At 37.1% G+C, this 15,879-nt stretch overlaps 1 protein-coding gene across 1 annotated transcript; it reads right to left on the bottom strand.

Annotated features, from left to right (window-relative positions):
- Window positions 1-264: 264 nt before the first annotated feature.
- On the bottom strand, window positions 265-14,713 carry LOC139978046 (beta-secretase 1-like). The gene is made up of 10 exons (XM_071987992.1): window positions 13,965-14,713; window positions 13,079-13,167; window positions 12,165-12,381; window positions 7,399-7,542; window positions 6,543-6,677; window positions 5,417-5,521; window positions 4,745-4,912; window positions 4,032-4,107; window positions 3,432-3,593; window positions 265-2,327 (listed from the first exon to the last, which is right to left on the bottom strand). The coding sequence occupies exons 1-10, from the start codon at window positions 14,247-14,249 to the stop codon at window positions 2,113-2,115; spliced, it is 1,596 nt and encodes a 531-aa protein (XP_071844093.1). The 5' UTR covers window positions 14,250-14,713; the 3' UTR covers window positions 265-2,112.
- Window positions 14,714-15,879: the final 1,166 nt, after the last annotated feature.

Here is a 15,879-nt window from a genome sequence, read left to right as displayed (position 1 = left end):
AAAGAAACAGGCAATCCCCGGTTAAATATTAATTGTTTATTCCCACTTCAGAGTGAATGTGGTGTATTTATCAAGTTCATTTTTACATGGGTACAATACATTTGCTAAACAGCCTCTCAGGGTGAATATGAAAAATCGTAAGCGTACATAAAATATTTTTTCTTTATCATTTTAGAAATATAGCAGTGGATGAAGGAGGCAAATCTCTCCTCCACCTCCCACTGAGATACTGTATATATATATATATATATATTTTTTTGGGGGGGGGGGATGAGGGACTAAAATTAGCTACAAACATATCATAACACAGGTACAGTATATATCTACATAGTGGACTAATTCCAACATTACAATTGGTTCATAGAGACAATAGGTCCACACAAACAATAGTTCCATACAATCTCACCAGGTGCATACAAACAATACAGTATTTTCTGAAACACAATACTGTCAGCCTGAAAACGAAAGGAATGAAAGACAAAGAGAAAAGTAGTGACACCTTTAAGGGTCATTACAAGACTATAAAGTGTTTCCTCTTTAATATCAGCTGAATATTAAAGAGGAAACACTTTATAGTCTTGTAATGACCCTTAAAGGTGACACTACAAACAGGGTTTGAACAATGTAATAAAAATCTTACTGAATGAAAACTACAAATTTTTGTATGTGAACATTCAGGTCAAAGGTTATACCAGTAGAAATAATTTTCCATCTGAAACAGTGAACCTTTGTATTATGTTGTGTAATCAGATGATGTCAAAGGTCATTTGGGAGTTTGCTATTTCATACAGCTAGGCTGTGTAGAACAAGCTTGTACCCATCACGATGACAAATATTATAATCGCTTAATTCTATCACTTTCTGCCCTTCTTTCTGCCCTGGCAATCACTGTGGTTTATCTCCAAAACTCATAATTTGAATTTTCAAACCCAAAATAAAACATCTGAACACAAATATTTGTGAGTGTAGGATATCGGTTAAATTGCACATAAAATAACAACAACAACAAAAAACCCCAAAAAAGGGGAAACAAATTATTAAAATGTGATAATATGAAATGCTACATTAATTTTTCTGCCAAACTACAAAACATAAAAGTATGATGTTGCTTGTGAAAAAGGAAGGATAAAACATACCCAATTTTCTGGGGCGTACAAGTGCCGTAATTTCTAAAAGCAGTACTGATGCTCCTTACAACAAATCCAAACTTACATAAGGAGGCACAGTGTCAGAAAGAAAAAGCCATAACAGCTCTTGTTTTGTCCTTTTTATGATTTCTCCTCATAAAAGTCAACTTTTATGATTTCTCCTCTTTGAAGCATATATTTTACTAACTTGGAAACTTTTATGGCTCAGAATATTTGGACAGATCTTAAAGAGAACAAAAAAAATTACCGAGGTAAATAAAACTTACTCCAAATAATAAATGGTGATCTTGTTCAGAATTATCCTAAACAAGAGCATGCATTTCACTTATGAAATATTTCATCAACTACATAAACAAATCTAACAAACAAACATCTCCCAAATCATTTCAGAAATAATTGTTTGTACAAAATCTTTACATCTGCATGTGGATGATTGCTACTCAATATGCAAAATATTCAGCTAAAATTGCAAACATAACAATTTATGAATCTTCAAAGTTCTATTTCACTTTATACAGAGCTTGCTGTGTTTAACATTGTAAAGCGTTTCCACTCAAGTAACTAGCTCTGTTTTAGAGTATATTTTGATTTCTATCTTCTAAATTAATAAATTGTAAAACAATCTTGAAATATCAAATCACCACCCAACTGAGATGAAAATCCTTTCGCTTTAATAGCGGGCTGTTGTATGTATGTATGTGTGTACTGTATGTATTTTAGATCCTCCTGCAAGCAGGAACTCGCGAAGAAGCCTCATTGGCTAATCAAAGCCACAAGCTGACCGAAGTCAGTCTCTTAGATTCATACAGTATTTAACGTCCATGATTATGAATTGTCAATTGTCAACAACTCTGTAAATAGAAGACATATATTAATCTGGGAGTGATTCAAACTGGGGACCTTATGATTGAAAGGCACAGGCGTTAACCACTGAGCTAACACTCCGCTGTTTGTTCACCTTCTACTAATCTTCTTCTTCCTCTAGCTCCGTGCTGCTCAGTTCGTTGTGCTGCCTGGTGTAGTCCGCCTCACTCTGACAGTAACGTTGGCATTTCAGATGTATATACATGATCACCACCGGTGTGAAACACAGTATGCAGATAGTGAGCATGATGTAACCCACAATCTCCATGGCGCTGGCTCTCCCAGAGCCTCGGTCAAAGCCGCAGTCCGAGGCGTCTACAGTGTGGAATGTGAAATGTAAAGAGGCTAGGTTTATGATGGATAATGATGCTATCTTATGCATTATGTTGTACACTACCTTATGTTCTGCATTATGCTAGGTTATGTTATGTTATGCATGTTTTGCTGTGTTGTGCTATGCATTATGTTAGGAATTATGTTATGCATGTTGTGGTGTGTTTTGTTGTGTTGTGCTGTGCTGTGTTTTGTTGTGCTGTGTCACTGTGCTATGTTATGCATTATGTTATATTATGTTCTGTTATGCATTATGTTATGCATTATCATGTGCATTTTGTTAGGTTATGTTATGTTATAGATGTTGTGGTGTATTGTGTTGTGTTGTGCTGCTGTGCTATGTTATGTTATGCATTATGTTATGTTATGCATTATTTTATGCTATGTTATGCATTATGCTATGTTATGCATTATGTTATGTTATGTTATGCATTATGTTATGCATTATGTTATGTTATGTTTTGTTATGTTAGGTTTTGTTATGACATTTTATGTTATGTGATGCCATGGGATGTGAAGTCATGTGATGCCATTGGATGTGATAGGATATCACACCACATCATGTCAACCTGAAAGCAACCTGTTATGCTGCAATGTTGTATTTATGTCAACAGCTGAAGGTACTGGTTGATGCAGGCCACCGCACTTTAATTTGCAATATGGAAATATTTAGTAAATGCAGTCTACCATCAAAATATTAAGATGGTCGTGCTCACCACTTCAACCTGTGATATCTACCAGTGACAAAAAAAAAGCGACACAGTCCCCCAATTGCCATTGGTTCCTGAAAGACATCCGCCAAAATTGTATTAGCCCACCTTAGTCTGAGTGGTTCTCGGTACAGTATGGCAAATTAAATCCTCCACCAAAAACTGGCATACTATTTACAAGACAATGTTCCTGATATAGAGATTGTTTTCAGGAGATCCAACTTGACTTTTCACCACTGATTCACAGCATCACGTTAAGACAGTTAACATCTACTAAGTTATATCTACCCTTTCCCCATCCACTCCCCAATTCCCCCCCCCCCCCCTTAACAAATAAAAATAAAGTAAATACAAAATACCAAAGTGGTGCACTCACCTGTATTTTGTATCCCAAGAATGTTGGGTGCTTCCAGTGTGCAAGCTGGCTTATCAAAGCACTGTGTTTTAGCACAACTGGAGATTGCAAATCCAATCTTTTCATTCTGTCTGTCAAAGACTACATAGAAACCTTCCATTGCTGTGACTCCTATAACTGTGCCTGTGAAAAAAAAAAAAAAATTGCAAAACGATTCATTTTGACTGGCACATCTCTAACAAAAGGCCTTTATTCACACTATAATGTTAATATTGAGGATTTATAAAGCAGGGACATATCCACCGATAATGGTCCTCAAAGCGCATTACAATATTACCCTGGTCAACGATGACCTGTCAAACATAGAGACAATCCCTCCACATGGCAGCAGCTAAACAGCGGACAGCGCCCAACTGACAGTTTATCTCACAGGTCCCCAATTTATACACTAGGGTGAAGAGAGGTAATGGAGATAAAGTGTCTTGCCCAAGGACACAACATAATGATCTGGCCAGGACTCGAACCTGCAATCCTTAGATCACAAGTCCACTACCTTAATAACAACTTGAACAACACAAGCCAAATAATTTTACATACATATATATATACACACAGACTTACCCGATTCTGAAATTGCGATGCCAAATTTGTAGCAGCCATCTTCTTCATCCTTGGATTCTACCAGTCTTAGATATTGCTGTAAATGGGAAAAAATGATTTGCAAATTTTTGGAGCAATATGCTATTTTGTTATTTTTTGGTTGCTATTTGATTATTTGACATTTTGATAGTACTTGATATCTAAATTCTAGATTTAGATTTTCATTCCCCAATTAGGGTAAGATTATCTAAAATGTCGCAGTCCAGTTTGACTGATTAATATAATCTATCAGTTGTGGGGGGGGGGGGGACGGTAAATCCCTCGACCACACACACTTTTAGAATTTGTCTGTTAAAGTTGCTTCTATCGGTTTACTTTTGAACATTAATAATTTACATGTTTCACCCACTGATTAAATTTTAGCTTAGTATTAAGAAGCCATATGATACTTGCTTACTGCTTACTGCGATAGCACCAACTCAAACAAAAAAGCACTCAAAAGTAAATTCTGAACCACTTTCATAAAACCCACCATTCTTCTACATGAATGGTCCTTCACACATCAAATCTAGGCACACTGTTGTTCAGAATATTGAACAATCAGGATAGTACCACCCAGTGATGAAGACATTAAACCTCCATTCCACTTCCCTCACGTATTTGGATATCTCCAGATTTTAAATTTTAACCCTACGATCTTCTCCCAACTATTTTCAGCAACAAATCAAAAGTACCTTTGCCGGAATGAGCAGCTCAAATTCCTCTCCGGCATTCATCCCAGCTAAACTCATGGTCAGCGATGGGAAGTGATCCCAGATGTTCGTACCGAGGAATTTTTCTCTACAGAGAAGAGTGCCGCCAGACCAGAAATTTTCTGGAATCTCATCCCCTTTCAAGAATTCCTTTGCAGAAATGGAGAAGGCAAAATTTTCAGTCTGAAAACCAATTTACTGGGAACGTTTTTACTACCAATTTTTTTTAGAACATGATAAATTTTTCGAGTAACAAAACTCCCGGACTAAAATAATGCTTAAGTAAGAGGTACAGTGGGTAGACCAGAGGTGAGCGGTTGCCAAGGGAAATATCTTTTAATAGGGTTTGGAATGGATTGCAAGGCAGTTATGACCTAGAGTTTATAAAGACAAGGCGTATTCTGTTGTCTTATTATTACTTAGAGTTCATAAAGATGAGACGTGTTCTGTTATCTTGGGACTTAGAGTTAAAAAGAGTAAAAACAAGACAAGTTCTTTATCTTGGTAAGACTCTGTTGAAGTTTGGCAACAAATACACTTTGACGTAGTGACAAACTAAACCCTCCGTGACTGGACTCTTTATTGATTTGTTACAACATTAAAGCTTTGATCACAGAGAAGGAGAGAAATTGAAACTGAAAAGTGCCCACTTACAGGGGAGACTCTCTCTTTGATGGTTTCAACGACTTCGTTGAAGACCCTGACTGGAAGTCGTAGTTTGGTCGTGCCGCTGTCGACGAAAGTCTTGTCGAAATTATACTGAAAGCGACGGATGAAAAACACATCAAGTTTAGTATAAATATTTGCTATAATACAGTTACAACTAATAAAAATGTCATATTTTGTTGGCAGCTCAAAACTGTACTCTCTTCACACTTATATCATAAATTAATAGATTACTTATTATTTTGGCCGGTTTCAAGTACAGATTTTTATCAGGTAAACCAACAAACCCAGTAAATTACAGTATGTATATAAATGCTAGTGCGATTTGAAACACATCCAGTTTCCTACTGAGAGAATGAATTCGTCAACAGGGTTGTTTGTGTTAACTTTAATTCACAGTGGAAGATTGTTACAGAATTTCTTTGAATAATCACTGGGGCTGTGGCCGAGTGGATAAGGGCAGTGGCATTTGAAGCAATGAGGTTTAGCAATCAGGAGGTTTGGGTTTGGATCCCAGACAAGGTCATAGTAAGGTGAGCTTTTTATCCAAGAGCAATCTATGGTTTCCCCATCTTAAATGACTTTCTAAATTGAAAAAATTTAAATTTAAGTTTAAAGTGTTGAATTGGAAGCCACCCGATGTGAAAGTTGTCATCCATAAGCCATTGCGGGCTTCTCCAACGTTCATGGTTGCTTAAGCGTTGTACAAAAAACTGCCTCATTATTATTATTATATTTATTAATCAATCGTTCTATAACGAAAAAAGAAGTGTTTTCAATAATTTTTGTTGACATTATTCTTATCATTATTATTTAGAAAGACCACCTCTTGAAAACTCAATTTCAGACAGTGCTCTAAAGCCATAACCTGTCATATTGGGAGGTGACTGTGTCATATGCTTTTGATGCTAACATACTTGTGTTACAGTGGCTGCTGGAATATCTCCCTTTAATTACATAAAAACTGTTTATATACATTTATACATATCCCAGACTGCAAAAGTAATGCATCATAATAGTTTGAAGTTTTTTTTGTCATCTGGGTGTGAAGCTGGTTACAATACCCAACACCGGAAGGTACTTGCTGATCTATCTCGGGAAGATTATCACTCACTTCCTTACAGTCCATTCCCAGACTCTGGTTATCGATTTTAATGTTGGTGATTACCACCTCATAGAACCACTTCTCCCTGAGTGGGGTGTAAAAAATCTTCCCCTTGTATAGCGTATCGTCAATACCACCGATGGTCTGCAAGTAGGAAACAAAACCAGAGATATCTCCATTTTTTTTAAATCATTATTAAATTCCTAAAATACCAACACCAAGAAATATCATACATTTAGAGAACAATTTATATCTGACAGTAGAGATATATGACGTAATTGAGAGTTAAATAAAATAAGGATGTTTTGCTTCACTACCTATTAACGAAAGATGTCACAAATTATCATTAATATACTGTACACCTTACATGAAATTAAAAGAATTTCCAACCCAGTTTTCAAAATGCTTTCAAATGTTTTTTGAAGACAGTCTTTGATTTACTGATGCTACTGTACATACCATTGAACACAGTTATATGTGTCATATTAAAATCCTTGCAGTAGAACACACAACTGCTCTAACAGTTACCATCAACCTATCAGTCTCAAACACCTCTACTACAGTATGACACTGCCATCATTAATTCTTTCAAGTCCAGACATGTCTTCATTGTTGAGAAGGGGTCTCTGATCACTGTGATGGAGTGAGGGGTTGATCTAGTCCTAGCTGCCAAAGAAAAGCCCTCCCCAACCCCAACCCCTCCCCTCCCACCCCCACTCCACATTACTCCCCACAACACTGTCATCATTAAATCCATCAATTCCAAGGCATGCTCTTTTCTAAAGGGATCTCTGGATTTAACCAAAAGTAACCTCTGTGTAAATCAAAAAAGGAAAAAAGAAAAATTTCCTTTCCACGATCTTACCATCGTTCCACCTGTGATAAGTTTGGTTTTGTTTTCCTCTTTAGGAGCATCTTCATCTATCCCACAAAGCTGCATGGTGAAGATGTTTGGAATGTCCGTCTGATTCACCAACGAGTCGAAGAACGGCTCTACGCTAGAATCAGGCTGGTGAAAGCAACCCAAAATGGTATCGTTATTTAACGATATACAGTATTTTAACATAAATCCTTTCTTTAATAAGTGTCTTTTAACGAGTCGTTAATTAATATATTTTCCTGTAGACTTTTTGGTAACTGAGGAACAGACCTGTATTAGGTAATAATAATAGTGTTAATAATGATTTTAATAACAATGTTAATAATAACGTCATAATGATTTTACCTAAAGGCATCAAAGACTTGCCCCAAACCGCGGGCCGCCCTGTGAAAAAGTTATCTTTCCGTTGCTTGCAAATGCAGACAGTAATGAAACGTGATAATTTGTTATCTTTTTTCTGGACTTCAAATGTCCATCGCTGCTATGTACACTGTGCTGTGGGTATCGACCATAGCTGTATGTATTGACTGTACACTAGTGTCTAATTACTGACGGTAGCTAGCTGTGTGTATTTTCTGGGATGGATGGTGATGTATTACACTTCTGTTACACCTCATTCGAAAGTAGGTCAGATTACCGGCATGTGACGTTTCTTTGTGCGCGAGTCTTCACACCCTTTAATGACTTAATGTACAGTACTGATTTCGCTTAACTCCCGTTAAAATTCGTTAAAAGGAAAATAACCGAATTTCCACGTTTTGTCATCGAAATTCCCCGATTTTTATCGAAATTCCCCGAATTTTAACGATTGGTTATTTCAGTCATTTCCTTCGTGGAATTTTCAACGATACGTTGAAATTCTTTTTTAAACGAAATAGAAGGTCAATGTGTGGTTACGCGAAACGTCGGAAAACGAGCAACTTCGTTTATTAGTATTGATTAGACTTTGGAACAGTCGTTTGAAGGCAGGAATTTTCTCAAGCGCATTCCTGTACTTGCATGAGTAGTGACACTCAAAGAAACATGTAGTGAAACTGACGGGGGACGTTTTCTAACTGTGAACCCCAAACACAGTGACATAAGTCTTAACTTCACCAGGACGTAAGAGAGAATGCAGTCAAAGCTATGTACCACGAGGCACCCTTCCAGATAAATTAGAGTGCTGTTTAACCATTTAAATAACAATGAATGGACATATAAACTTGGTTTACTTGCAGATTACGAAAAATAGTTATTTTTTAGAGATGTAAATTTGGTTTTTTATTAGAGTTGGAGTATGAAACTTTGTTTCTGAGCGAAAACATGTAACTTGAAGCAAAATAAAGATGCCCCGCCCATTCTGCGAGGACGCTTCCATTTTTCAAAAAGGCGTTTTCTCTTTTTATTTTTTCTATTTTGTTTACTTTTAAACATGAAAATTATTTTAAAATATGTAAAGAACTTAGTAACGTACTGCAAACTATCTATAAAAACAGAAAAACGATGTTTTAGGCATGAATAATGTGTTTAATATAACTAAAGTAGTAGGCCAATAGTCATGAGCTCATGATGATAGTGTCGTCAATTCGTTTTCTCAGTTTATATTTGCGACATATCACCCGTGTACATCGATCAATGGCATGGTGAAAACCCCGTGTGAAAATATGTTGACCCCAAAAGACGCAAATGGCCGTTCTAGAAAGTACCGTCATAACATTAACAACACAAGGCCAGTTTGCTCTCTCAGGTCCGCACGTGTACAGCCATTTTTTCACACATGATATTATGATGTGCATGCATTGCGGGCGCGATTGCGGCAAACATAAAAGAAAATGAATGAAAATGAAAAACTTACGATATTTTTTCACAAATATTGATGCTTAGATAAGTGCTTCCTCACAATCAACGAGCCGCCCTAAAATTCGCTCCGCTTACGGAAAAACTTCTATATATATAACAAATGGAAAAACCCGAGTTTTTACACACATAATTCCCACTGACATTGGTCAAAGAACATAAGTAGGTCATTGACATTCGAACTTGGCAACTTGCCCAAGTTCATCGCACCATGGGAACGACACAACACATTGAACATGATGTTATATTCTCCCGCCATCTGGACGCCGAGTGTAATATGCAAATTATGAATGGTACTGCGCAGCGTGGTTAAATCTTAACCTATTGCGACACAAATTTTGGGAAGCTGTTGTTTGAAGTAACTTTTGTATCAAGTAAGGTACTGTATCATGTATGTGACACAAGAGAAAGAAAATGAAATCGGAGGCTGCTCGAACCAGTTTCAGCTTGATTTTTACAACCCATCGCACAACACGTGCGTGCGTAATTTGTTTTCTTAACATGACTTTTAATGAGTAAGTAGGAAAGGTGTTTAAGTTTGCTAATTTATGCGAGTTTTTGTTTAAAATCTTGTGATTGATAGACAAATATATTGTTTTTTTTCTTCAAAAGTTACGACGTTGCCGAAGGCCGAGTTATATAAATTCAGTGATCTGAACTTCTGAAGACCACGAATACTGATCATGTGTGTTAGGCAATTATTATTACACGAAAGGTTCGCAATATTATTGGGCCTTATTAGTAATTAACATACATTGATCGTTGTCTTGCTGCCTGAATTGCTACCTGCTGGAAAAGAAAACCTTAATTATTGTACTCATAACGTCCTATTTTCATTAAAAGTCCAGTAACGGTGCGCCGAAAAAGCCGCGATCGGGAAACGGCGTTTAAACGTTTAACCGACCGGCAGGCGATACGGTGAAACGGTTAGCGAAATATCTGATAGGTCACACCCTTATTTAAACACACACAACAAAACGCCCTTATTCAATGAAAATATACTGAAAACCATATCGCAAAAACACAAAATCGCTTATATCTCGAAAACGGAAGGAGATATCAACTTTTGTCGGCTGTCAAGGGATTTCCTTAACCGAATTTTGATGCGCTCTATCCACCTGTGTCATTTACGAGCTTCTCTGACGTAAGCTGCAGTACGTAATTTCTCTGTACCAGTTCCGCGAAATTTATTTACGCAGTAAACATCGTTCATTATGTTTTCTTTCACAACGAATATTCAAAGTTGTGCTCCACACGCTTCACAGATATCGTTTTATGTCGTTCATTTTCAATTCTACTTTAAAATTACATTTTCGAACGATGCATTGCATGCCTTATCAAGCATTCCTGATTAGTAAAACTAAGGAAGGATATTCAGATATATATTATTTTCATTTGACATGATTTTATGAGTTGTTCCACTTGAAAAACGATGATAAAACCGAAAAACAAAACATTTACTTCTCATGTGACGCATACCGGGAGACTCATAAAAACTTCCCCTACTCATTAAAATAAACTTATACATGCCGTCAGGCCAGTTGAAAGCCGTCAGGCCAGTTGAAAGCCCTCCCCAGTAATGTTTGATCAGCTCTTCCCAATATGCAATACTCAAATAAGCAATGAAAATATATTCATTTTCCACAGAAATCTACCCAACGTGGGCCCCCAAGTCACTGCTTTATTTTCTTAGTAGTCATGGAAACAATTGTTTGCAACTCTCTTGCTGGCCAGGTGTTTTCAAGTTTTATTAATAGCACGACTTTTGATTGGTTCATTCAAGATAAACTTTCTATCCCTGCTGGATTGTTCTACTTATATATATATGAATGAATATTTGGTTTTCAATTAACTAAGTAACAGATAACATCCATTCCATTACGAACAGTAGGGGTAAAATAATGTTTGCTTCTAGAGGCAGCCAGCCATGAAGGTTCTGCAGTGCTAAACCCCCCACGAAGATAAATACTATGCTAATTAACATAAGATAGGCGTGAATTTGACAAAGCCAAGTTTATGATTGGGCTAAGCCTTTCAAAAAAGTTTGGTGGTGGGGATATCCAGGGTAGGGAATGCACATGTAAGCAGCATACTACAGGTGGCCCAGACCCAGGCTGCGACCTTACCAGGGCAGTCCATCTGCTTTTGCGGGCAACTTACAGTAACGGGTTAGGGGGAAAATAACAGTTTTTTTTGTTTTTTTTTGCGTGCATTGAAGTCGGGGAGATTTTTTGGACGGAATGCGCTCTCAGAAAAGTTTGAAAGTGAGTGCGGTTCTGTAGTAAACGGTACTGTAGTACGTCAAGTAACAGGAATTTATTGGGAATAAAGATCTCTTTGATATCCAGCTACGACTGTTTCATTGTTGATATTTTTTTCTTGTTTTTTCTGACACTGCGTTCCTTGGTGAGTTAACTTAAACTTATCCTAGTTTAATACTAGCCTATAACTTAAGAGTCATAGAATGTGCTTGTTACGATCGACCAAGACTAGTTTTTATTATCCTAGCCAAATCATTTTTCAAACACCTAGTACAGAACTTACTCCGTCTTATATACAATCACAGTTTTGCAACGTTTGTAATATTCCTCGGCAACTTCTGGTAGAGTCTGAAAACGGCTGTAGTTACACTAAGGATTCTACGCAAGTCACAACCTTGATATGTCTAGAATTGCCTTTGCGGTTTTTGATCGCGATAACTTTCGTGGAAATTTCGTTGAAACTTCGTTGACAACCGTGCCCGCAGTAGTCTAAATCTTGTCAACGAAATTAACCGATTTTCAACTTTTTTTATCGATTTTTAACTTTTGTTATCGATCGTTGATTTTTTTTCAACAGGAGTTAAGCGAAATCAGTACTGTACTTTGGACAGTGATGTTCATTAATGTTTCGAATGAAGAAAACGGAAAACATACCCTTGCGATCGCTGCGTACCCTAGTCCAAGAATTCCTTGCCAGTAAGAGCCATTGATGAAAAACTGATCTGATTCCAGAATGCTAGCGATGTTCCCGGAGAAACGCACGTCCGGCCCATCTGGCAGTCTCATGACATCCTTCCCCAAAACTCCGCTCCACGAGCCGACCGTGTACCGAACATCGATGTCCTTGTTCAGGGATTTGTAGGTTGAGGACCTGCATGTATGGAAGATATCAAATTGTACTGTACGGTGTATATATAACAAGTTTCAAACTTTGCAATGTTTATGAGAAACTCATAGATTGGAAGAATTTATTGTTATTTCATGACACCTGGAACAATTTAAAGCACAGGTAGAAAAAATACAGACAGTTCTCAATAAGCTTCACAAATGTGAGTAAGGAGTAAGGTCTACTACGTAATAATTAATGAAAAAAAAATGGACTTTACCAAACTTACAGCACTTGCCAAAAGTGCAGAAAACGTCACATTTATTAACAATTTTAATGATCACAGATTAAGGAAACATACAGAAATTGGAACACACTCACTGCAAAAGTCTGGAATGGCTTTTTTTAAGGAGAAAAGACATTATCACGTGAAAGAGTTAATCTAAACAGAATGCAATCAAATCATATTGGCATACAGTACACATAAATTGTAAACCATGCTTGTATTGGAATTACTGTATGACTATAGATACTCTGCATGTTAATTTACAATGGAAACAGAAACATCAAAATTTACATTATAAAACAAGTGAATTCTTAACTCCAAAATTTTGTTCCTCTCAATATGGAAAACTGAATTAAATAACTGAAACAACTCTACTAATTAAATCAGTAAAGTAAAACTGTATGTCTATTTCCTTTGACATAGATAGGAATTGATAGTACAGTATTATTCACTTACTCATTAAACTTGAAGTATGTCGTTAGTATTGGATTGGGAGCTGCAGCAATTGCAAAGTTACTGCTTCCTGTATCTACAAGAACATTCAACTGCAAAAAAAAGAACAAAAAAAAGGGAAATGTTTCAACAGAAAGAGTGCCGAGATCCAAATAGTTAAATTATATACAGTATACTAGCCTACATATACACTTCTTTAACACAATCGGTAAGTGTGTAGGCCTACAGTAAGAAGTTCATTTACCCCCATACAATTATGCAACACATTCCAGCAATGAGAACATTTTATAGGTCCTTAGACACACTACAACTACTGTAAGCACACTACCCAAAACTTCCACTGAAAGGAATCAATTTGGACCCCCTCCACCCCCACCCCCTGCCCCTAACCCACCAAATATAAGTACCATACATGTATGTTCTGACCGTGTATGATTATGAATGTTGTTCCTTAAATAGTTTAAATACATATCATGTATCATGAAACTTCCATTTAAGACATTAAGATCTAGGCCTATCTAGGCTAGTACAATTGTGCCAGCTCTTAGGAGTAAATTATAACTTAATTTTCAAAAGGATTGAAATTTAAGATAAAAAGTATAAAATAAAGTGACCCTAACATTCTCCCACCTGTCATGTCCCAAATGAAAATCATAATCAGTTTTAAACTGTAATTTGATGGTTTTTGAATATCAATTACCCTTAAGGGAACATTTTTGCATGCACACTGTTGTCATAGTTACATACAGAGCAAGGAACAACTGTGCAACCTGTAACTGAATAAAAATATATTTAAGTAAAGAAATGTTTCTTTTTCTTGTTTTAGGCACAACAGATACACAGATTGTACAGTAATTTATGTATGTTTTTCTCAATTCCCTAGACTTACCCTTTGTTTTGGAGTTCCAATATCAATGTCCACTGAATAACCGTTACCAGGGTTACCTTTCAGATCACCTCTCTGGGAAATGATCTGCTCACCCATAATCACTTCCTCGTAAGAATATTCTTCGGTTCTGCGTAACTTTAATGAATACATTTTCCCGTCAACAATTAAGGCACTTAGAGTCAGAACCAACAATGTTGATATAAACAGCTGCATAGCAATTGTCTGACAGGATAGAAGCTTCCAATAATATAGGAATCCTCCTGTATTTGAGTGTTTGGCAATCATTTTGCTGGTACAGTGGTTGGACTGAGTGACTGCCAATAATCTAGGACAGTTAGGCTACTGAAGTCCGTAGGAACCAATCTAAAACTGTCAAAAATGATGCCAGATGTTGGGATACTGACTACTGCAGGCTGTTAACCTGGTGTTACTGTTACTAGCTAATCACTATTTTCATAGCATGTCATACAGTAGGTCCAGGCCTAGCGTTAGGCTATACAGTAGTCCTATTGTTAGGCTGCAGTAGGCTAACCCGACTCAATTGAGATCCCTTTTAATTTCGATCTGCAAACCATACTTCATGTCCGCTTGATATAGATCAATGCTTCAATGCTCAGCGAACACAGGGCGTGATTTACGGTGCGTTTGAGGTAATTTCGTGACAATTCTAGATCCTGCACAATCTCAAAAACAGTAAATAACTGTATTCGTACGTGATAAAAGAAAAATCGCTTAATAGGTATGATATTTTGTTTATGTTTCCGGAAGTTGGTGGAAGATAACATTTATATTACCAAACAGCCATAGCTGGTTGTAGACGTTACGTTGTCTTACGCCGTCGATGGTCGCACTAAGAGGTCCAGAACAATCTGAAAATATTGAAGTTGTGTGGAAACGCGGAAAAATTACTTACTTCGTCTTCGTTCTTATTGTTTTAATCAAATAGTTGAGGGTTAAATAACCCCCAATTCATCATGTGCTCTCCCATCATCATTCGTTCAAACGATAACAAGTAGAAATGCCTCTTGTCTAATCTATGATCTAATATGTGCTAAGTTAGCTGTTTCATATGGAAGCGTAGCATAGGACTATGATTCCATAATCGTGACTGCGAACATGCCTGATACAAAAAGTGGTTGTTTACCTTTAATTTACCTATACTAAGGGAAATGAAGACGTAAGGGGGAGGTAGTGTTGGTTGTTCGTTTATGTTTTGTTTTGTTATTTTTTATTTATATTGTCTGGGTATAAAACCACGTTGAGTTCGGTTCGGATTTCAGCGCAGCCACATTGGTAAAAAAAATATTAGGGGCAGTGACTTTCACGGGCCGGCGTCAGTCCTTACATGCCGGCAAACGGGTTAGCCCCCAACGGATAAAATTACCCCCCCCCCCCACCGGCCCCCGCCAGTGATGGGAACCGGTTCCCCTTGAACCCGGATGACAGACAGAGAAAAAATACTACCCTTTTCCAAGCCTGCCCGATTCGGAAATTCGTTAAAGTCACCAACTACGTTTTCCATTTTCAATTTCATTCGAATTGATGAAAAGGGAGAAAAGAAAATCATGTTTATTCTTCCACACTTTCATTATTTGGTGGTACCCACTTTTATCTTGATTCGTTTAAGTCTAAACATTGGCGGAAATTTGCTAATATTCCCGCCCGAGAAAGTTTTGATCAACAACGTTCGTTTACTAGTACAGTGTATATGTGCACACTGTATTGTATAGCCTAAGCAATCTCTCAGCATTGCGTATATAGCCTTCTTGTACACTCTCTACCCAGCGGCAAAACTTGACAATCTTTCAACTTCTAACAATTCTTTGAGCAGCTCATAAGCTGACCACCCTTGTGTCGAACTTAGTGGGAGGTTCCCACAAAGGTTCCATAGTTGAAAAAATCAAGCAACATATGT

The sequence above is a fragment of the Apostichopus japonicus genome, chromosome 12 (genome assembly GCF_037975245.1).
Source record: "Apostichopus japonicus isolate 1M-3 chromosome 12, ASM3797524v1, whole genome shotgun sequence".
NCBI lineage: Eukaryota > Metazoa > Echinodermata > Holothuroidea > Aspidochirotida > Stichopodidae > Apostichopus > Apostichopus japonicus.
This window is presented reverse-complemented; position numbering and strand designations above follow the sequence as displayed.

What these genes read in the sequence shown, in the direction of transcription:
- LOC139978046 (XM_071987992.1), bottom strand. Translation starts at nt 14,249, where the DNA reads ATGATTGCCAAACACTCAAATACAGGAGGATTCCTATATTATTGGAAG. An exon ending in ACATACTTCAAGTTTAATGA is followed by an intron (nt 12,382 to 13,078) that starts GTAAGTGAATAA and finishes CCATACATGCAG; the next exon opens with GTCCTCAACCTACAAATCCC. An exon ending in AGCTGCTCATTCCGGCAAAG is followed by an intron (nt 4,108 to 4,744) that starts GTACTTTTGATT and finishes TCCCATTTACAG; the next exon opens with CAATATCTAAGACTGGTAGA.